The sequence below is a fragment of the Scophthalmus maximus genome, chromosome 10 (assembly GCF_022379125.1).
Source record: "Scophthalmus maximus strain ysfricsl-2021 chromosome 10, ASM2237912v1, whole genome shotgun sequence".
Taxonomy (NCBI): Eukaryota; Metazoa; Chordata; class Actinopteri; order Pleuronectiformes; family Scophthalmidae; genus Scophthalmus; species Scophthalmus maximus.
In genome coordinates, this window is record NC_061524.1 from 21,689,155 (window position 1) to 21,713,318 (window position 24,164).

At 42.5% G+C, this 24,164-nt stretch overlaps 1 protein-coding gene across 1 annotated transcript in view; it reads left to right on the top strand.

The window, feature by feature from the left end:
- si:ch211-113g11.6 (uncharacterized protein LOC559008 homolog) overlaps nt 1–23,207 on the top strand; it is a 37,231-nt gene extending 14,024 nt beyond the window's left edge. The window contains exons 4-14 of the mRNA XM_035608288.2: nt 931–1,026; nt 1,399–1,504; nt 3,517–3,624; nt 4,020–4,159; nt 4,914–5,092; nt 6,533–6,641; nt 6,846–7,053; nt 15,649–15,764; nt 16,895–17,067; nt 17,528–17,583; nt 19,137–23,207. Of these exons, the coding sequence (XP_035464181.1) occupies nt 931–1,026; nt 1,399–1,504; nt 3,517–3,624; nt 4,020–4,159; nt 4,914–5,092; nt 6,533–6,641; nt 6,846–7,053; nt 15,649–15,764; nt 16,895–17,067; nt 17,528–17,583; nt 19,137–19,483 (1,638 nt within the window). The 3' untranslated portion in view covers nt 19,484–23,207. The remainder of the gene's footprint in view (nt 1–930; nt 1,027–1,398; nt 1,505–3,516; nt 3,625–4,019; nt 4,160–4,913; nt 5,093–6,532; nt 6,642–6,845; nt 7,054–15,648; nt 15,765–16,894; nt 17,068–17,527; nt 17,584–19,136) is intronic.
- Nucleotides 23,208–24,164: the final 957 nt, after the last annotated feature.

Here is a 24,164-nt window from a genome sequence, read left to right on the forward strand (position 1 = left end):
AGGCGCTAATCAGAAATAATATTGTTAAAATAAACTTAATTTTAAATAAACCCTAACACAGATTACATATGACCGCCTCAGACCTATCCGTAGCCTTCATTCTACTCATAAAGAAGTGAAGATGCGTGGATACCTGTTGCAAAAATGCACAAACTCAAACCATTGCTCAGGGGAACAGAAGTATATGAACATACAAACGTGCATACACAAAATAATAAAAAAATGATAAAAATACGAATATTCGGCCTACGGAACCTCCCACATATCCACCTACACACTTACACAGGCTCTGGTGCTGCTTTTTGGATTTAGCGGTGTACTTCGGTTTTTTCGCTTCCGTCAGAATTTGGGATTTGATTGTTTTCTAAAAGGGCACTTTGTACAGATTCACTGCCACAAACTGAACCCATCATTTTGCTGTTCATTTTCATGCTCCATTCAGTAACGTCTCAGGGAAAGCAGTCTGCACTTAATGAATAAGTGACGTATATTAAGTATTGCAGTGCTAACCCTCCACTGCGCCGGCTGCCAAAAAAATATCCAGAGCATTTTCTCGAATCTCTCTCTCTCCCTCTCGGTGCAATTCGCTTTTCCACTGGCAATGTTATTATTTCTGTTGTAATCTTGCTTTGTTTCTCTGTCGCTCTATTCCACCCTCCTCTCCTCCACTGTTTGGTTTGCTCAATCCCTTGGTGGTTGCATTGTGTTGTCTCTCCCTTTGTGCAGTCTCGTCCTCTCTAATCACTCTTCCAGATGCCCTCCAATTTGTTTTTTCCTCTTGTGCCTCGCTGTCTCTCTGCATCTTTAATCCCTCTCCCAATCTGTGTGTGTTTCTCGGCCCTCTCCCCCCCCTCCCCCTTCCCGTTTCTACCTCATTTCCTGCCTTTGTCGCTCTCTCGTTGTCTCACTCACGCTCTCTGTCTCTCGCAGCTGGAGTGTGATAATTTCATCACCGTCATTCAGAAAGTAAACGACACGTTCGTGGTATGCGGAACAAATGCCGGGAGCCCGAGGTGCTGGATGCTGGTAAGAGATTCTTAAGAGCAGCTCCTTGAAATGCTGCCACAATTTTTTCTCTGCCGCACTGCAAACGTCTCCCCCTTATTGCGTGCTGCTGTGGCTCCGTCAACTCAAGCCTGAACACTCTCAAAATGAGTTGCCCTCAGAATGTATTCATTTATTTTTTCTAGCTTATGTCTTCTAAGGTGAGATGAAGTCTGGGAGTTATTTATTGCCATTCTACTCAGTCATGAAGATTTGCCCCCTAGTGATAAGTTGAAAATGAATAAAAGAGATCATGTGTCTTGTAATAGAAAAATGAGATTCATCATATGAATAAGATATATGATGTGCAAAGACACATGCCTGTAATAAACTGGCTGTCTCATCCCTCTGCAGGTAAATGACACCGTGCTGACTGATGTCCAGGGCAGCGGGCAGATAGCGTCGGCCTCTGACATCTCACCCCCGTACCCTTCCCAGAGGTCCATCAGCTTGCTTGCAGGTAACAGCAGCAAGAGGAAAAGTGAATGTCTTCCCGCAGCAGTAAAACCAGGAGAAACTTTCTGACGGGAAGTAGAAATAAAACCCAAATCCAATTCTTCACGATTTTAATATCAACGGAGGAAGAAACAGTTGTGAAACATTCGCACCCGGGAACCAGCAGCATCAGATAGCTGGCGTTTAACTTCCTCAGACGTCTAATACTTGAGCAAAGCTAATATTGACTTCGCTCATTGTCAGGAGCAGTCGAGTGACACTGGCGAGCGCCTGGTTCCCAGGAGCGATCTGTCTCCTATCAGCCTCTATTCACAACCTCGCAAATGAGTCAGTGCTTGTATGTAAAGTACCTCACAATTCGCGAGACTGTTCGACGTGTTAGCAGATTTTCATTAATCACGTGGCGCTTTGTTTTAATATATTCTACCTCGAACGAGACCTAAAACTCAACCCCTTTTTTAAATTGATTCTTTTGCTTTTGGAGTAAATGTTGAGTTCGGTGTTACATCAAAACATCCTTCACAGAATTAAACCCGGTACAATCATTTCTAAGACAAAAGCTATTGAGTGCATTCATGGCAGGCGAAACACTGGTAGACCATATGATAACCCCCTGTGGCATGTGGAACCATCCGAAATAGTAACAACATGGGCCAAATAAAACCCAAAGACGATCAGCCAGCTGTTTTTATTCATTATATTGTTTTTTATTCTTGTGCTGTACCACATTTGACAAATGTCGTTTGTCAAATGCAGCATCAGCAGGGATTCAAATCTGCCCTTCACATGATTAAGAAGAAAACATGGGAAACGTTGCTAATATAGAGATGGTATACAACTGTCTGTACAAACAGAGAGATGTATTTTAATTAGACAAACTGTTTTTAAAATGATAGGTGATTTTTCCCACAGAAAACCAGAATGTACTGTGAAGTAATATCGGGCTGAGAAATTCTTTGAAATAAGATCATGCATCTACTGCATGTTGGTGCCCTGCAGGTTTTGATACCCCCAGTGTCGCGGTACAATGCATACTATATATATGGTGGTCAGACAACTCAATATCTGACCACAGTTCACAATGCGCAGACTGTCTGGAATACCGCACGAGTCACTGTTTGTGCAGACGGCAGTTGCCTTTTCAAGATATCTATTGTTTTTCTCCCAGTAGAACAACTTTGCCGATAGAAAGCAGCCCTGATGGGCATGTTTTGCCACTCAGCAACAGCTAGAGCGGTTGAATGCACTACAGCATAATGGAAGTGATGCATAATTCCCTGCCTGCCGGCAACAAACTTCCTCCTTGCTTTTTTTCGTGATGTGAGAGTGATTCAGGGGGGTCCATGTGAGGCATTTCGTTCCTGACACCTCTCCACGTGGGATGGAACTCCCTAATTGTGCGATTGTCGAGCAGCGCACGGCCACATTAACCAAATGGAGATGTTTCAAACGGAACCGACCGTTCCGTAGGCACAGCGCATGACGAGGGGACGGACAAACCGTCCTGTTTGCTCAACCCCCCTAATGCAGACGGATTGTTTGTAGAGGCACTCCGAAATTAGACCGAGGTTATAGCTCGCGCTGCAGGGCGCCTTTCCAGATGGGGATCGATTGCCGAGGCAACGAGCCGTCCCCTTGTGTGAAATGAGCAGCGTTCTAATAACAATCAGTTTCTAATTAAGATGTTGCTGCCGCGATTTCGAGCGGTTCCCCTCTGCATTGCTGCTCTAATAGGGTTCTAGGAATGTTGTTATTGGCGGCTGCTCGTCGATGCAGTCAGCTGTTCTGCCTCGATGTCTTCCTCGCTCTCGCCCTCCTTTTCTCCCTCGTCCCCTTTGAGTCTAAAGTTCCCTCTCTGTGTCTTGCTCTCTTATGTGTCACTCCGATCTCTATTGCTTTCCCTCGGAACCTTGTACCCATCCATCACACTCACTGTTTGCCTTTCCTTTTTTTTGTGCGTGCCGACCGTTCCCCCCTTCTCTTCTGCCTCCTCGTCTTTTTTCCTCCTCGTCTCAGATGGGAGTCTGTATTCCGCCATGTCCTCGGTGGGAGGTCACGCCGGCTCAATCCGGCGTACGGTCGGCTCCCAGAAGCTCCTGAAGACGGAGAACATTTGGCTGCTGAGTGAGTAGGAGGAAGGGAGTCATGCAGACACCGCACCGCTTAAGACTAATGAATATGGAGATGGTGGGTGATACTCACATGTAAATCGTCCGCCATCATTACCACAGAGGAGCGTTGCATTCACCGTCATGGATCGTGTGATATTATTTACTGCCAGTAAAATACACATCAGGAACATATTTTATACGGTATTTTCGCCTGTGTTGATTTATTCTCACATTATCCTTTTTTATATTCAGTTTAACACTAGCAGTATTCCTCAAAATAAGACAGCAGTTGGACTCCCTTTATGAAATGATACCATACTAGGAGATGATACTGCTTAAGCTAGGCGGTGTCTTAAAGACATGAAAGTGACAGAATCTCACAGGACGGGTTTTGATCTCATCACTCAGATCCCCAGTTTGCTGGCGCCGCCATAATCCCGTCCTCGATAAAGTTCAAGGAGGAGATCTACTTCTTCTTCAGTGAGCTCAACAAGACAGCCAGAGTGGACGAGGAACCGTACAGGGCCCGCATCGGTCGAATCTGCACGGTAAAAAAAAAATATATATATATATATATCACACTCGCATGCCGGATTATTTTTGGTCTTTTGGGTAATCCCAGGATTTTGCATGAGTTTTGGAGGTTGTTCCGACTCTTTAGTCTACACTTACAACCTCTCCGCATATTGCATATATCTAAGTTATTAGAGTGCGTTCTGCGCTTCTTTCAGAGGCCTGGATGCGTGTGATGCTTCAAAAGAAAACCACTGCTTTTAAATGATTTTCTGATGAAATGGACTCAAGGATTGGATGCTTCACCGTTTGAACAAACCCCGAAATGTTCTGACTGAAGATGAAACATACTGTGCAGCAAGGTGTTAGGTTACTGGTAGTTTATTCTCTACTGTACTTCCTGGTTGACAAACAGGTGTTTTTCCATTCAATTCAATAAAATTTTAGTATAATTTCATATCACAACATACATTGTCTCAAGGCACTTTACATAGGGAGGTCAATATTGCAATATTTCAGGGAAAACCCAACAAATCCCAGAATGAGCAAAGCACTTGGCGACGGTGGAGAGAAAAAACTCCCTTTTAACAGGAAGAAATCTCTGACAGAACCGGACCCTTTTTTTAATCAGTTGTCAAAAGCAAGACATCAAGTAATGAATATTGCTAAAAGGAATGGAAAGGGGGTCCTGGCGTCCTGAGTTAAAGGGACATTAAGCGATACTGAAGCAACACACGGTTTGTAAAATGTTGTCTTTATTGTGAAATTCTTGTACGTTATTATGTCCAGGTGGACGAAGGGGGCATTAAAGCCCTGCTGGCAGACTCGTGGACCACCTTCATGAAGGCCCGGGTGATGTGCGGCGCCGGCAACACTCAGCAGCAGTACAACAACCTGAAGCAGGCCGTGGTGCTGACGGCGCAGGACAAGAGAGCCGGGGTCATGTATGGCCTGTTTTCCAACGCATGGTGAGTCTCCCTCCGCAGTGTAACCAACGGAACACTCAAAGAATAAAACAGAGACCCGTCCACCCGCGCAGCAGCAGCACCTACTCGCGAAGACACACGTGGCGTTTCTCATGATATCAGATGTCGAGAGAAAGAATCTTGTGTCGGCGTCGGTTTGCATTTCATTTCAAATGTAACCGGGAATGACAATCTGCCAGATAATTGTCGCTGCAGTCATACATCTGATAATAAAGATTGTGTTGCAGGTTCCTGCAGGAGGGCATTGCGTTTGATTCTAATAGTTTACCTAAAGAAATACGGATGACAGCCTGTCCTGTCAAAGATTTGACCCGTTAGAGTTGAAAGGATTAACAAGAGTCTGCATTCTGGTCATATCTGCATGACCAAAATGCAGAAATTCGCAACACACTCAAACGCACATTACAGCCAGAGCCCGGTCAAAATCAAAGTCTCATACTATAAAGGTGACTCCATGGAGGCGTGTGCTTTTACACGTAGTATTATTTTAATCAATACCCAATGACCCATTCCAAGCGAGAGATAGCAACACTGGAATCCAGAAAGGTTTAACATTAATTTCCCTTCTGCCCTTAAGTAACATTTTTTTTGATTAGAACAGTTTACAAGGGACAATTTACAATACCGAAAATAAAAGTTGGGATTATAAATAAAATCACTATTCAAACACACATTCACAAATATATGTCCATGAAAATTATTTTAAATTGAATTCTGGATATTCTGCCCTCAGTGTGTGTTTGTGTCTGTGTGTGGGTGAGTGTGTGTGTGTGTGTGTGTGGGTGCACAGCTCTGCTCCGAAGAGGTTTAACAAAGTATTGGATTAAATGTTGAAAATTTTGTGAGAGTTTTGACAGGGAGAAAAAAGAACAGTTGTTTTACAAGTGAATTAAGGAAGAATAAAAAAAAACTGCACAAACTTTAGTATTTTCTTTCAAATTCTTTCCTGCAATCTCTTTTCTTTTGATTTTGTCGTTTTTTTGTCATGAGTGAAGTAGTAACGGTGCACACAGACAGAAAGGAAAAGGGATTTGTCTCATTCCCATGAATTTAACTGCTGGGCTGTTTGTGTTGATTCACCCAAAACATCTAGTGTAAAGACTGACTCATGACAGATGCTTTGACTGTTGTGTGTGTGTGTGTGTGTGTGTGTGTGTGTGTGTGTGTGTGTGTGTTGCAGTCCAGGCCCTGACTGGACGCCAGGTCCTTGTGTTATTTAGCGCCTGTCTCTCTCTCCTTCTCATCTTGTCTTGTACTTTTTGTTTGAACACACAGTCAAAACAAAATGGAGAGAAACTAGAACGTAGGTTTTAGGGCCCTGAGTCGACCTGTAATTTCTTGCTGTTCCCCCGCATGTACCTCTTAGACACTTTCCCTGCTTTCATTGCGGATGTAATTAGTGTTCTGTCTGCCATTGTTCAGGGGCAGAACCGTGATCTGTGCCTACTCCATTGAAGATATTGACCAGGCCTTCTCTACAAGTAAACTGAAGGGCTACAGCAACCCATTTATTGGCAGTCGCCCTGGCATGGTAAGACAAAACCCCAAAAAGATTTGTTCTTTTTACTTTCTTACAGCGAACGGAAAAAAAAGGACTGAGAAAAAAAAAATGTCAGCATTTTGTTTCAGAAGCCCAAAAGTGCTACTTTCAAAAGGGATGAGAAGCAATTTTGAGCGTTTCGTTTATTTAAGTCCCCAGCCTGGTCTGAATCGATCACATCACCTCTCCTCACAGTGTGTCCGCAAAAACTCGACAGCAGGAGGCCACAATGACCTCAAAAACCTGGGGGTTATCAGATACCACCCAGAAATTGAGGATGTCATCCGGCCTGTCGGCGTGGCTCCACTTGACCTCCCCTCAGATGACCAGATAACACACGCGGTGGCGGACATCGTCCTGGCAGTTAATGAAGAGCACTACAGCGTCCTGTACCTTGGAACAGGTGTGTGTGTGTGTGTGTGTGTGTGTGTGTATGCATGTTTACGTTTTGTGATCACACATCAGCTGTTTGACATTATTCCAAGCAATCAGCACATTAACGTCCTTTGACTCACTGCGATGTAAAGCGAGAATCATGTTTAGCAGAGGTCTTTGCAAGACGTGCAACAGAAACATAGACTGTATATTAAAAGTGGCGTAAAAAAGCCTGTATTCTCTGTATTGACCAGTAGAGGGTGACTCCACTGGTTGTATATATAGAAGTCTATGAGAAATCTCTATTTTTTAATCCTTTTCAATCGGAAAATAGACAACAAAGCATTATATGCATTGGAGTGTGGACACAGCGTGAGTGACAGCCGTGTCTCTCCAATCGGTGCATGGTTGCTGGTGTAGGTGGGCGTGCAGTGGACGAGCTCTCAGTCAGACCCACACCCCGTTCCTACTGTACGTCCGGTTGCAAAAAATCAAGATGGCGCTGGTCGAAAATGCTAAACTCAAGGCTTCAAAATGGCATTTCACAAACCAACGGGTGGCGTCATGGTGGCTTGATACTTTGTTTCAAAAAAGACAAAAGATAGCTGAGCCTTTTGTCACCTTCCCTTGTGCTGTCTTGACTCTCGTCCATCGCTACCTGCATCCCAAACACGTGGTGGCCTCAGCGTACTGCAGCCCTGGCCGCAGACAGCACACAAACCTCGGCGGTCCCCAATCACTTCAGTTTTAACCCGAATCCTAACTTTTGCCTAAACTCTGTGGGTTGTGGCTCATTATAGTGGTCAGGTGTTGGACGGGTCTGTGGGTACGGCAAAGCGGGTTACACTGCTGTCTTTGTTACCGAAGGTTCGACTCCAGGTCGTCCCAGTGTGGGCCCTTCGGCAAGGCACTTAATGCTACCTGCTTCGATGATTGTAAGTCGCTTTGGACAAATGCTTCAGCAAACTGAATGTTATGTAATATAATGTGTTGAAGCTGCCAGCAAATTGCAATGGCACAATATTGTCTTTGTGTTTCAAGATTAAGCAAGTAACTGCCTATTTATATCCAGGCGACATGGAGCGACATGATCGTCCCACTGGAGTTCTTGTCTTCTTTTCAATCTGGTTTTTGTCCCAGAGCAATGGTATTGTCTGGCTTTTTATCAGGATGTTCTTTTTTCATCCACAGCTAGTCACTTACTTTGTCTTTCTGATGTTGACTGCTGAATATGCTATGCAGTTGGTATATCAAAGCTGATCCTCCGAAAACAGCTTCCTGCTGCTGCTGCTGCTGCTGCTGGAAATGGGGGTGGATGAAAATTGGATGAGACTGGACGAGACAGTTGAAAATTGTAAAACAAATCCCACGAGCCCTGGCCAAAGCCGAAAAGCTGTGCAGAGCTTCTCTGTGGGTTCAACTGACCGTTTCATTGTTAATATGGAAAAATGCATGGAGCACTTGTTTACAAGTGATGGACTTCTCGCGTTACTTTCCTGGACTTCAAAGTGGCCTTGTTCTATGCAATGAGGTTGTTCTTGTAAGAAGTTTTAATCAGATGAGGATATCATGGTCATAAATGCAAAAATAAGACCAAGGAAAAAAAGGCAAAACCAGTAAAATAGTCAAATGCATGGTTGAAACATACACTTCTTGATTTGAGCACTGCATTGTAGAAAATGAGTAAAATGGACACAGTGTGCTCGGCTTAAAACCCCTTCAAATGATGCCTGGACGTCACAAAACGGTCTCGTTTTGGTCAAAGCGGCGATGCTGAGGTGCTACTGTGCCCACAGCAGTTACTCAAAAAATTGCCTTGTGCCTCATGGAGATTACTATGGCAACCATCACAAGTCATATGCTCATAGGAGCGTCTCACTGCTCTGAAGTCCTCCCTCCGAGCAGGGCTCCTTGGCTCATATGTGCCTGTCATTCGTCAGGCTGAACTGGGTCGCTTCTGTTCTTAGCACATTAAAAAAACAACTATGCTGTGGCCTCTCGCTGTGGGCTTTGCTAACTGTGTCACTAATACAGGAAGAGGCTGGAGAGCGGTGAACAGCTACAGATCTCTGGTGGCCCAAAAAGATGAGTCACAGTCGTCCAAGCAGGGGGAAAGGAGTTGCTCTGGAGATCTGTCCTTTCCACACTGACTGACTCTTTCCTGTGTCTTTAGTTTTATTTTAACAGGCAGCGACATTGATTTGTGAAAAGAAACACACAAATGCAAACTCTTGGAATCCTGCTTTGATCACACTCCCTTTTCCCCCCCTGTTCAGTTCTGCATCACCTTCACTTTAGGACACCAGCTATAAATATTCACAGGCTTTTAACAACTCAAGCTCATCAATCTGCCTGATTCATTTTAAACATGCTCACGTATCTCTGCAAATGACGGAGAGAAGCCGCCTCCTTAAAACAATCCAATCTTTAGTGAGCGGGGCAGACAGATAGACGGCTCATCTTGATGGATGGCTGCATTAGAACAGTCTAAACCAATCGGGGGATTAGAAGTGGGTCCACCTCGTGACCGGAGACGGTGAAATCGAAGCAGAGGCGTTTTTGGGTAGCCCCGGGACATTAGTCTTCGCTGGCGATGGAAATTCAAATAAATATTCTTGAGATAGACGAGCTTGGAGACACAAACCGCACAGTTAATCTTTGTGCAAGGAAAGGCAACAGTTGATATTGCTATGGCTGCCCTGGAGAGTCAATATCACTCTGAGTTCTGGAATAATAAATATGAAGGGGATGAGCTCACCCTCAATAGGACTCCCTCGGTTAAAGCTCAAATTCATGCGTAGTCCATTAAGTGCACTTGGAATGAACTCTGGTGCCTTTGTCCTGTTTGCTATGGTTCATTTAGTCTGACGAGAACTGAATATCTGAACAGTTGAACATCCGCTATGTTTCTGTGTGTATGACGACGTCAGCAACTCGGCAACTCGTGTAAAGTTGTTGTTACGACTTGAGGTGGTGATCACATGAATTTTGAATGCAGCTAGCCTCTAGCAGAGATCAGGAGCAGGCTACAGAGCTTCTGCATGAGTTCTATTCTGTAAGTTACAAGCACACACAATAAATTGAGGAATACATTTAAATAAATTTGTTTTGAATCCGTTTATTTAATGCAATCCATCTTTAAAACTGCTCAGCCAATGAGTTACTTGCCAGTGTTTCTTTCTATTTTTTCAAGACCCCCTCCAGTCACGTTTTAAAGTATATTAAAATAATCTGCTATGCCTACTATTTTGTTTAACATCGTTTACCCCTCTCACACACATTGGCTTACACTGGCAGACTCTTTTTTGTGAGAATGCCTCTATAGTAACAAGTCCCTATAGTCAATGTCAGACATTTTAGAGGACACAAACTGAAGAAAAACCCTTTTTTCACTGGAGGGGGCCTCTAAAAAGACTTTTGGGACTTGAAGTCTTGGAATAAAGACTCAAGCTTTGTTTCCAGCTGCGACACATTCAGAGACCGGAGTGAACACTATGGCCACTCAACACTTGAAAGCTCAAGTAGAGTGTCTAAATAGTCTTGGTGGGACTTCCACTGTGAGGTGTATATGCTGACAGGATTTGACAAAATACATTTATCTGCCTCATGATCACCAGCCAGTCGATAATCCAGCAGAATATATGCACATAACACCAATGCACTTTAATATATATCACATTGAAAACAGATTCAAAGTGCAGTGGTTCTGCCAAAGTTTTACAGAGTCCACGTTTTCACACACACACACACACACACACACACACACAAATATAATACTGTATGTCGCTCATTTAAATAATTTGTTTGACCTGGTGCTTCTGCTGCCAGTGATCCAGGGAGGCTGGTTAGAGCAATACAGTATAATACTGAGTCCAAAGGGTAATCGGTTTATCAGATGGAATTTTGCAACTCTGGAGGTGTCTCCGCTTGCAAGGCAAATTGAAGTCATTAGTAGAATGTTCGTGTTGTAAAAGAATCTACCAGTAATGTGCATGCATCTGATTGGCCTCTGCAGCACCATGCTGGATTATGTTTATAACGTTGCAGCTAAAACTAAGCCAGGTTTTTTGGGAGATCATTTTAGTTTTTTTTTCCCCCCAAAGTCCCTCACAACCTCATTATTTCATCACATTTATCTCACTGGTAATAATGAGGAGACTGTTTTTCCTAGTCTTCTTTTTCCAAAGAAATATGAAAAAATATTCCTGAGTGTTTGTTTTTTAGGTGAATCTTTCTGAGGATGTATGTAGGTACAGGGGTGCGCTCAGCTATATGCTAACAGGCTAAAAGGCTTACAGTGTAAATATCAGCATGCAGATGTGTAGAGGATAAATGTTTACCATTTTCATGCATGCATGTGTAACCATGTGTATAATGCCCATCCATGTTTTGTTGGTCAGAATGCTAACAGTTGCTAATTCGCGCTAGGTACAAAATAGCTTTAGCTTATGGGAATGTCATTAGTCCTCAAGCTATTCGATTATAAATCCTGGACAGAGTCAAATTTTGATCTGATGATGGTGCAAGAGGAGAAGTTGCCAGATCCACAAGTTGCAGCAATTCACAAATAAACACAACCGTAAACTGCTTAAACCCGGCTCTGCCCCTCAACTTTTTGTGGTACTAGAGGAAAAAACTCATCATGACAATGTGCACCAGGTTCATGTCAATTCATCACGTAAAGTTTGAGATATTTCGGTTGATAAATAAAAATTTTGATCTGCTGGTGGCACTAGATGAAATATTAGAGGATCACCAAAATAAACTGGCTTTATCCTCTGAGGACAAACCTTCACGATAATCTATCCAATAGCTGTTGAGATATTTCAGTCTGAATATAATTGGTGGACCGACTGTCTGACCAAGATGGCCATTTCTAAAATTTCCCTTACAGCGTATCAGGAATGGAAGACTTACTTTACTTATACAGTCACTGATAAAAAACTCATGTTGTATTGTCTTTAGAAAAAAATGATTTTGAACACACAGATTTTGCTTAATCTGATTGAGCAGAGAGTTAAAGCGACAGCAAGCGATTTCGGAAAAGCAAACACAAACAAACCATAATTTTCCCTGTTCAAACATTGTTCTTATATGTTCAGAATACAATTTAAAAATATGTTCAATGTCTTGGCCAGTAGTATTTGGCCAACAAAGCTGGGTATATTCCAAAATACAGAAACGGCCAATGAAGTTCAAAAGCCCCAAGACGTCTGACTGACAGAGGAGAAACTCGAGCAGTTTTAAACAGAACAAAAGAATTGGTTGCAGTGAAAAATGTCTGTTCCTTCGGTAACTCACCGACAGATTGACCAGCAGAAGACGTGGAGCCGCTTCGACCAATTCAGTCAAGAAGGAGATCCAATAGATAGTTTCCCTCCGGGATGGAAGAAATGTCAGAGCCATCCGCCTGCTCCAAGATGACTCAATATTTGAGATGAGAAGTTATTTTCTTTTCAGACAGTGAGATATTTGAGGTGACAGTAGCTTAATGGTTAGAGAGGAAGACCAAGGTGGCGCCCAACTGGGAAAATATGATCTGAGGACTTGAATGACATTTTAAATTAGTGTGAATGTGTAGAAGTTGCACCTTGGGAAAAAACCCAGGCAAGTTTAAATCTTTTGCACAGCTTTAAAGTCTGTTAAAGCTTTTAGCCAGTAAGTGTAACTGTATGTAAAAAGGTTGTAGCAAAAGGTGTTTACTGTAAAAAAAAATCTCCCTGGATAAATAAACTATAAAACAGATTCCCTCGGCAGTCGCTGCATGAGTTCAGCATTGTCACCCCTTCTCCGCTCAGAATGTCTCGCTGCTATCTTTGTGCCGATCCACTCGTTTGATTGAAGAGCCGAAAATAGCTGTAGACAGGATTTAACAATCATATGAAATCTTTTCTTTTTTTGACTCCAAAAAAAGAAAAGATTAGAAGTTTATGAAAAAATTGAGACAAGGCAGTTTCGGGACAAAAGAAGTCTTCGTGACAGCAAGAACCTTCCAGCCTAATTACAAATGAGAAAGCTCCTCATGGAGGAGGTTGCAATGCGAGATAAAAAGATATCACTGTCATCCTATTTTCACAGTGGGGGACGTCAAATAATCTTAGATGTGACAAGATACGAATCAGGTTTGAACGTCTCCCTGCAAGGAACCATGGGCAGCATTTGGACAGAGTAGAAGTCCGGAGTCAGATCACTGAAGGGAGTGCAAATAGTGAGGGAACATTTTCACTGACGTTCAAGACAATCAAACAGACACTTGGAACCAAAAAAGGGTCTGGGTTATGAAGAAATGTCGAGCAGAGTAAACGAAGACCTCTAATATGAGGGGGATGCTGCACTTAGCTGTCTATCCGCCTATTGCACAAAACAGAGTGATGAATCACAGCTACAGTAATGACCCCCTGCATTTTCTAAATCAAGTTGCATGCAAGACCGCACTATTGGCCACCTGCGCAAAGTATGACAAAGATGTAAGAAGTCGGCACCTGCTTTTAGTCTGGAGAAACTCATGACACGGCCATAATTTGGACCGAAACACTGTCGAAGCAAATATTTACACAGACGTGGAGCTGTGATTGTGCCTTATGTGCATTTGTGCAGCACTGACCAAGACAAGACAAAGGTCCAGAGGCAGAATCGTAACAGAAGCTAAGTTTCCTAAATCTTGACGTGACCCGGAAAAAATTTGATCAGCAGCCATGATAAGAGCTGTTCGGATTCTCTACATGCATAAGAAAGGAGCTTCAATGCTCCCTTTCCCGTCTCCTTCAGCATAGGGTACACTGGAGCTTCCCTTGTGAGAGTAAGGAGATATAGACGCCCCACAATTCATTGCGGCAGCGATATTTAACGTGACGCGCCATGCACGGACGTAAACGATTCGGTCCGAAGTAGAAGTAGAAGAAGAGCATGAATATGACCCAGAAGAGGAGTCATCATGTCAGTTACTGTTACATACGAATGTTGGTTATGAGGATGCTGCCATTTCTGCTCGTGCTAATAGAGTAGAGAAGTTGTCAGCCGCTTCCGGTATGATTCACCCAAATAAAAGTTAGATACAAAAGTTTACTTAAAATTTACTAAAGAAGAAAAACATACGTAGACCGAACACAAGTCGGTCATAGCTAGCACGCGGTTTTCTGAAAAAATTTTTTGGAACATTTTCCAGTTGTAATTACACATGAAAGCTATATTAACATAGTAAACTGGTAAAAACACTATGAATTGAACAATGTTTTGAGTCTTGATAAAGCTGTCATGGAGTCTTTCACCCTGTATGGGCTACTTGCACAACCATTCCCGGGTACTACTTAGTACTGCCCGACTGTCTCCGGTCCGGTTCAACAATGGCGCTGTTTTGTTAGCTGATTGGCACACAAGTGTCTGCTGCAGACCTTCGCGTGAGAGGTGACAGAGAAATGATCCCAACGTATGTTTAGCAGCCAACGTCTTTTCTTAGGTCGGGATGGGTCGGAAACCCATGAAAACCCATGAGAACGCCATTCAATTTCGATGGCGCCGGAAAAAGTGGCACGAAGCAGTGCTCTGAGAACTTCATCTGTTTTGACTCGTGACAAAACTCAGACGAGCAGCATTGTTCTGAAACGGGAGTACGTAACGAAACCTAGTGCATGTAGTCCATTGTCGGTCCTCAGTCTATCAGCAAACCTTTTCACTGCCCCTCCTTTTCCCGACCGTTGTGACGCAGGTTTCTTCTTTTAGTTCTTTAGCCACGCAAAAAGACACAATTTAGGAATAGAACTGATTTGGGAGACACGGTCCCACTGTGAGATTTTTGCAATGTCTCCTGTTCAATCTACTCTGCTTTTTTCAGTTTTTCTATGATGGAATACACCAGTCTACACATTTGCTGGGTGGTGATTCAATTAAACATTAATACATTAAGAAAGGAGCGGTGATGCATATTCTCAAATATTGGTAATAAACTAGTGCAAACCTTTGGGGCCCCAGAGTAGTTTAACTGCACTTTGCCCAGTTAGTAAGATTTCATTCTTCATGTTGTGTACGATGTTCTTAGATGGGCAATCGATTTTTCCATCTGCTCGGACTGTCAAATAGTACTCATCTGCTGTTGCTATGGGAATGATCTCAGCCGGAGGCCGGAATAAAAGCCCTGGGACTGAATGCTCCCTTAGTTCTGTTAAAAAAGAAAAAAACAGGGACAACAATGTAGCACTGATGTAAGTGGTACAAAAACGACCCAGAATCCAAATGGTGATTGATTTACGCTGTTGTATTAACCAGCACTGCGGTGTTGGCGCCATCCACCGAGGTTAAACACGTGCAGTTATAGTATTTCTCCTTCCGGAGAAGCTCTGCCTTCACAAATGTTTGTTCAAAAAAAATCTGTAAAAACTCCAGTCTTCCGTTTTGCCTTTGGCCTCCTGCCTGCCTCGAGAAGAGTGGAAGCCGTCCAAGTCAAAACCATGAATTTAGAAACACTTAATACAGCACAACAAGGGCTGCAAAACAGGAAAAATCTATGATGCAGAAATCTCGCTCCGACACCAAGGACATGTGTGTGTGTTTGATTGTGTATGTGGGCACTTCCAGATGAGGCCAGAAAACTACAGACGTGTCATCTTCTCCTTCTGTATTTCCACAGAACAAGGCAAAGTTCTCAAAGTTCTTCACACCAGCGAGGGGGTCTTCATCGTTTCTCAGTACTCGCTGTTTCACAACGAGGGTCCCGTTTTAAACATGGCCATCGACTCCCAGAAGGTAAGAGGGGTAGTGTGTGTTGGAGAGGGAAATCAGGGTTTCTACACGCTGCTGACGAAGCCCGCAGGCCCAACCACAAGTGTGCGCGCAAGATTAATTATAGTGTAGCAGTGTTTTGTAGCTGTGGTGTGAACAGGCTCCAGCTTCAATCAAGGGAGGGAAAAGGGGGAACAAAGAAAATGTGATTAACATGTAAGCGTTAGAAATTTGAATCTAAAACAATGAATCTTGATTTTTCTTTTTTCTACATTAAAATAATGGGGAAAACTGGAAAAACATTTAATTTGGCATTTCTCGTGTACAAGGAAATACAAGTTTATTTTTATACCACATTTCAACAGCAAGGGAATTCAAACATGCTCTACATTAGATATAAAAAAGATATGACAAATTACAAAAGCAACATGAGAATACAAAAAATGAGGCATTTAGAAAGAAGTTAATTATTACGATATACAATATTGAAAGTAACATAGCAGTGTGAGAAATTACAACTAATTCCATTTAATAAAAGAATTGAGAATTGCAGCAGAGCTGCAGTGTCCATGAATTGACACTGCATTGAACCGAGCATAAATTCTGAATGCTGCTTCTCGATGTTCAGTTCTGCCTCTGGGGACAGAAAGCAAATCCGTCCCAGACGACCTGAGGGGTCGGGACGGTTCATGACATCGCAGCACATCAGCATTTTGGCCTTAAACTGTTCAGCGCTTCATAAAACGACAGCAGCATTTTAAAGTCAATTCTTTGACAGATAAGAAGCCACTGTAAAAACCTGAGAACTGGAGCCAAAATGGATTTATAAATTCCTGGTTTTCTAATGAAATGAATACATGAATGAATCTGCTCATATGGGCGAATGAGGCTATTTTAAAGCCTCAGTTGAGATTACTGACACTCGTCTTCATAAAATATGAAATGCCTTTCCAGTCATGTCGTCCATATAACAGAAATCTCTCATTAAGGGCATAAGTTCTGTGTTTCCCTGGTCCGTGTTGGGTTGAGAGCTCTTTCAGAGGCTCTGCCGTCCTGAATAGACGACAGACTGTTTTGAATAATGACGCTGCACTGGCTGATTTATTCCAGTAATACTGAGTGCAACATTGTGTGTTGCATCCTCTCCTCCGTAGGGACATCTATACGTCGGTACAGCGATGGAGGTCCAGCGACTGCCGCTGGCTGACTGCGGTCGCTATGGCGACACATGCAGGGAGTGCATCCTTTCCCGAGATCCGTATTGCGGCTGGGACAGGGCCAGGAGGAAGTGCATCGCCATCCCGCCTGGATACAACGTCACGTCTGGGTATGATTCGATATGATGTCACCACTGCAGAGCTATTTGCCGTTTTCCTTTTTTTTTTTCCTATTTTCATGGGCTTAGCAATTTATTAAACTCATTATTAGTACCAGTAGATCTAAAGCTAAGATCTGCAACTACAGAAATAATACTTCATGTTCTGAAAGAAATTCATTGAGCCTGAGGTGATGACACTTGCTTTGAACAAAATCACCAAAGATGAATGTGGAGCTATTATGAAGACATTTCTCAGTCAGTAAATTGCTCCGGCTCTGACGGAAACAGACCATTTCCAGTTTTTTAAGAAAGAATATGAAAATCAGTCATGTGCTGTAATAAGCCTCTGACTCAGATTTCTCCTTTTCAAACCGTTACACTCCCTAATGATTTGTGTCTGCGTGTTTTAATTTGCTCATCCAAAACTATTCAATGCTGCTAATTGTTCCTCTCAATTTATTTCCAACAGGACGCTCATTCAGAATCTGGACCATTCCAACTCGTCGGTTTGCGGGGAGGCCGCTGGTGAGACCCTATCTGCTCCCTCACACTCTCCCCGTGTCTTAATTAAAACCCAAATAGGAGCCTTTCTGAGGAGCTGGAGTGAAAAGATGACTATCATATAATTGTGCAGGGTTCAACTACCGCAGGGAGAGATTTCTTATTTTTTATGTCACGGATTGCCCTGTTTCAGAGCTCAGAAGCCAGTTATAACCTGAGCTCATCATGACAATGACTCCCCTCTGAAGAGAAGGCTTTATCTCCTTAAGTGATCAGATTTGAACTTTGCATTTATTTCCAGTTGTGTCAGTGATGTCACACATGTCCTGCCTGTGGATACAGGGACAACCCTTCAGTCTAGAGACAATGACGTGCTGTATTCTTTTAATTGATATCTTGGAGCAAATATACTCAATCACACGAAACACTGCAAAGTTTCATAAAAGGCTTTGATGTTCACATTGGTTCTCAAACACACAGTTTCGCTGGTAACATTTTACATCATCACCGTTGTTCTGTTGATTCACTGTGTCTCAGACTGACTCTGTGGTGCCGAGGTCAGGACACTGTGCCGGCCCCACCATCTGTAGCAGGACTTGTGGTTGTTTGTGTTGCTGGGAAATTTTTTGCAGAATTAATTTGGGGGCATTCAGACGCCTCCCTGATGGTAGCGCATGAGGCTTCAGACCTAAAGTGCCTGAAACGGCTTCATTATTCTTATTGTAACTCATCCCTTTGTCCTGGCGAGGCTAAAGCTACAAGATCAGGCAAATTTAATCAGTGTTCTCATCCATTATTGATTAGGGTAGAAGACAGGGAAATACAGAGCGTGCGCGCGGTGCGGCTTTTTAGCCTTTGTGTTTATAAACGGTAAACATTATTATATTCAGTTGTTTAAGCCTGAACAGCTCTTTTCTAACGCAATCTGTAAATCCACTTAGAACTGTAGTTAGCTAATGATATGCTACCTCTTGTCGGTGGGGCTAATGTTTTGATACCACTAAAGGTAGATGCAGAGAATCACTTTTACCTGTGACAGCGAGTTTTTATTCACGAGAGGACGACATAATGTCAAGACCACAGAGAAATCTTCTTGTGATCAGTAGACATACGCTTTAAAATAATCTCGCCCATCTCCTATTAGTATGACTTAGGTTCTGTAAGAGCTAATCAAACTGTTTAGATCAGATCTTGGTTGGATTCACCTGTTAGGGGCCAGAAGCCTAATGCAGAATCTGTATGAGGTCGTCAACGTATCAGTTGTGCTTTAATGCTGAATGGCCCCAGACTTAACAAATTAGTAATTCATGAATTAACTGTAAACCAACTGAAACATTATGAATATTGTGATTTACCTGCTTTTCAATCCAGCCTTGGGTAAAATCAGCAGAAAGCTTGAAAATGTAATTAATTTGAATCACTATGATGTTATTACAGCGGTCCACAGAGTGCAGTACACTAAGCATTTACTGTAAACGAACTTGCAGATGAATAATACAAAGTAGATTCTGCAGTAACTCGGTCAGCGCAACGTATTTGACAGATCACTTTTGTATGACACCCTCGTTTTTTTGCAGCTCTGAAGCAGCGTCGAACTTCTCCCAGAGAAGTGATGGTGCAGTCCAACACTTCTGTCTTCCTGCCCTGCCCTGTGCGCTCCTTCCACGCCACCTATCGCTGGGAGAAGGATAACTGCATTAAGAACTACCCCTGCCTCTTCTCAGGGGACTTCTGCGTCCTGGGCCCGGTCATCGACACGCCCCTCAAGGAAGGCATCTTCCGATGCATGGCCACCGAGGACGGATTCAAGGTGGAGGTTATCTCCTTCAGGCTGGTGAACGATGGCAGGCTCCTGGCCGCCTCCCTGGCCTCCACCTTGGGGCCGTCACTCCTTTTGGCCATGGCCACCCTGTGGCTCCATTAACTGCAGCTAACGCTAATGCTAACCCCCCATCCTTACTGGCTCCCAATGACAGGAAAGACGAGGAGCCACTGTTAGGAGGTTAGGTTCGCAGAGCATTGAACCACATGATTGGGTTGTATGGTGCCAATTTCCCCTTTTTTGATTTTTAGAGAGAGTCCTGCAAAAATGAGAGTGAATGATGAATTCAGTTCTCTATTTTTAGCATAAAGAAACATATAGTATCCGTATCACCAGGATCAGAACTGGAAGATGCATTATTCTATTCAAACTAAAGTGGCTAGGAGTTACTGTCCATGAATTGACATGTCTTTGAACTTGATTCACCCACAATAAAGGTGCTTTGCAAACCTTTCCTCTCTGACTCAAAAAGAAACATATCCTACGAGTTCGGCAAAAAAAAAAGAAAGAAAAGAAACACCAATACCAGGCCAGTTCTTTTTACCATTTCTTTACTTATATTGAAATTGACTTGATCGTGCTTATTTGTGAATATGTAAACCTTTAATTCCATCGTATTGGCCATCTTGTTAAAATTAATTGGCATAGCTCATTAGTACTTAGTAAAATGTCTGGTATTGAGATTTAAAAAGCCTTAACACTTCTGGGACATAAACTCCTAAGCACAATTTTGCAGTCGAGGCAGAATGCTGCAGACTCGGATGCACTTGGCGCTATAATTAGTGCAGCTAAGTCCAACAACATCACTGGGAGGAAGTGTCAGCATTTTGACAGGAAGTAGGCGGATGGGCAAGAGCCTGTTCTCGAACATCACTGTGTCTCAGCAACTCCTCCTCAGGCGAGGCAGTTTCTTGCATATTTTTATCAGATGGTATCAGACGTCATCATTACGCCTTGTTCACAGCTTTGTCCAATATTTTTCTTTTGACATGCCATTGTCTTGCCTCCTCCCCGGATCATCGGAGCAAAACTCTTCAACAGGATGTGAACAACCCACATCATCACCCACAACTGCCTGGCAAAAGAAATGTTGCTTAGTTTTAACAGCAAGGAGCAAAACACCCTCAGAATCCTTGAGCATTAAATAATCAAATTCATCTCTATCCACTTACATGAAAGTTTACTTCTGGATTTTCTGTTGGGCGATATTCCGTGGAGAGACGATGGTGACATGTAATGTCAGGCAGCAGTGATTATTTTTGCTTATTCTGGGAATGCCAAAAGTAAAAGAAAAAGAAAGGGGAACAGAGTGAACGGAAATCTGCAGATGAAAATCTAATTTCTGTCAACCTGACAGTGCATAAAGACGTGAACAAGGTGTTACGCTATGGCGTTCTCACATTATCATAAGTTGCATTTCATAGATTGTCATGAGAAAAAAAAAAGAAGGCTTGTTATTAGATCTGTGAAGTATTGTATTTTATTGCTCGCAGATGCTGATTTCTACCATTGCTGCCTATGTATGTGACGATTTGTCTTGATGGTTTGGGTTTTTTATGCCATAGTTAGAATGTGATATGTAACCATTGACTGCTTAGCCTCTTTCCCCAGTGACACCAGTGGACGAGAAGACGTTTATTATTTCATACTTGTATCTTTATGCTGTAAAACAAATGGCTTGGAAGCAAGAAGCGTCCCTGATGCACAGCAGCAACGCAAAAGATTTTACAGATAAATCAACGCCGGATTTAAAAAGAAAAGAAATGTGGATGTATAGCTGCACTTCAACAGCCAAAAACTACGCCGAACCTATTGAATACTGATCAGCTGACTGAGGAGGGAGGCTTGTGCGGTGATGAATTATGCAGCGGATTAGCATGTTCCTCCCGAGCTTTTAGAATTACCATTCGGTAGTGTTACACAAATCTGCCGGTGCCGAGCCTTCCACAGTGGCAGAAATGTCATTAGTAGCTCATTAGTCAACGGAGCCGTCTCCTCGTGCACCACATTAAAGAATTTATTTTACACCGTCAGGGATGCGAGCAGCGAGCGTGTTCCCGGCTATGAAAATCTCCAGACGGTGTTGTGCTCCTCACTCAGCTCAGTTGTGCGTTGCTGCTCGGGGATCTGCTTGCTTTCTGCATTGCACTGATGCGGGCTACTGACTGTGCCAGACAAAAAAAAAAAAAGGGGGGGGGGGGGACAAAAGCTATGTTGAGCCTTCTCATTTGCCCGCCACATATTTGCTTTGCTTTTCTTTTAGTCAAAGAAATCTGGTATCATAAGCGTACTCTCTGCCCCATGTCCATACCGTATACTTAGACACCCTTCATCACAAGACAAAGAAGAAAAAAAAGCATTGGACATTTGTTCAAACGCTTTAAAAGTAGAACGACCATGTTACTGCTGCAGAGCCTGAGAGTTGCAGTGGATGGTTGGTGGGCGACGCACAGATGTGACTTTGAGATGGTCGGAGAATCATTTACTTTCGATGTTGTTCTATTTCAACCACGCATGTCATCTTTCCTTAACCTCAATTAACCAAGTCGTTGTAGTTCCCTTAAGTTAACCAGATCTTAATTCTAGTGATGACTGATGACTTGTACAATTACCGTAAAGTATTGAGCAGCACTATTAGGGTGGAGGAAATACTCAGCTTGGCTTAGTAAAAGTAATTTGAAAATCAACTAAAAGTTTTAAGTTCAAATCATTTTCTTAAACCATGGAAACATAGTACGATCACAATATGCAGATATGTAAGATTCCGTAAATTACGTTTTGTCCACATTTTGCACATTTGATACAATAAGAAATATTCATGCAAATTAATATCCAAATCTTAATCTGCTTATTTAGCAGCAACTACAGCCATCAGATAAATACTGTGGAGTGTATATATTAGCAAACGTATCAGTACTTCCCTGTAACTGTGGGCAATTTTTTGGCAGATAAATGTAGTAGAAATTAAATGTAACATTTGTATTAGTAATACAATGTGCCAGTGGATGTCAAAACTACAAATTTGAAAAAAAAAATAAAATGTAAGGACTGAATTCCTTTGTCAGACACTTAAAGCAATTTACAGGCAGAGCAGAAATGTTTTTGCAGGATTTACTGTGGTCGCTGCAGCCATTTTCTCTGAAAGGGTGTACTGAAACACAGAATAGTGTATAGAATATAATGTGGATTTGGGACATGGGGGAGAGACGACGCGAGGTGTTGCTGTGAGTCCCCTCAGGAGGAGCTCTGGGCCTCAGGTGGTGTTAGGCCTCCATCCTCATCCTCGGCTCAGCAGTCACAGCTGTAGGGCTAACTGGTGGAGTTCAAATATACAGCATTTACCAACATCTCCGCTCCGCTCAAGTCCTTGCTTTGATATGGATATTCACGCGGCTGCTTTATCGAAATCCAGTTATCAGTCACTCGCATCCGCCATCGTCCGCCAGTCCGATAAAGGCTTATCTCCTTCAAAGCAAGCTCTTGATTTGCCTTCAGGAAACCATCCTTTTGCTCTAAACGATTCGACACCGAGCGAAGCGGGTCGCTGTTTTGTTTGCTCTGGGGTTTTGAGTGTCAAGTACTGTACATGATGTGTGCCCACGATTCTGTGTCTCGATATATCTAATTTATGCCAAACTCTATTATTAAAAGAGAAAAAAAAAGGAGATTTATATTGGTACCATTGCCAGTTTAATGCCATCTCATAACATGTATTTTTAAATAAAATATCTATAGTGCAATAGATATTCATGTAACAAATCCATATTGACATGTGTTTCCCTGAACATGTGCGGTGAAAATTAATAAAAATATACGTATAAAGAAAGAATGTATTGTCTTTATTTGAAAGAATCATAACACTGAATCCATTAATTTGCCTTTTAGTGTATAAATGAATGGATTGTCCCTGTTACTCAGGGATGATAAGACGTCATCCCTCAAATTGTATTTTAAACAGACAATCTCTTTTTTTAAACAAATTACCGGTAATGTTGCTTTGTATATGTTTAGTAAGTTGTTGTTTTTTTGATACAGAAAACCCTTTAAAATCCATTAATATTAATTATAAGACAATTTACTTCATTGATTTAATATTTAATATTATAAATTTGCACCTGAAACAATTTCAAATGATAATTATTGCATTTATCAAACAATTTCAAATTTAGGGTTGTCATCCAAAGTTAATGAAGGACTTCAGAATTTCTTTTACAGGGGCTTTTGAAATTATTCCTTCTTTGCTAGAATTTGCTCATGATTATTTCAGAGGGGAACTTTTGATTGATTAAGGCTGCATGATGGACTTAATGTTTCATAGTGAGGAGACTGATGCTGCGTTCCAGTTTACCTAGGAACTCGGACCGCGGAAGTCGTGTTGGTGATTTTTTTTCCGACACCCAGAGTCGGAATTCCGACTCGCAGGGGTGTTCCATTTGCAATTTCCGACTCGGAGGTCAGAATTCAGAGTTCCCAGATCATACTGGAACGATAAACCCCACTTCAGAGTTCCGAGGTAACCTGGAACGCAGCATGATGTCTTCAGGCTTTCACAAAATGGCAGGCAAGAACCCAATAGGTGCAGAAACGGGGTTTAATGGACAAGCAGGTGTCAAACCAGGTGGTCAAAAGGCGTGGCAAACAAATTCAGTAGGGGCAGACATAAAGAAAAGTCGAAACTTGTACAGGCAGAATCAGAATAACAAAATGCTGCAGAGCTAGGTTTACACAAACAATCGAGCAAAGAACTGAGGGAATGGACCAGTATATATACTGAAGGCCTGAT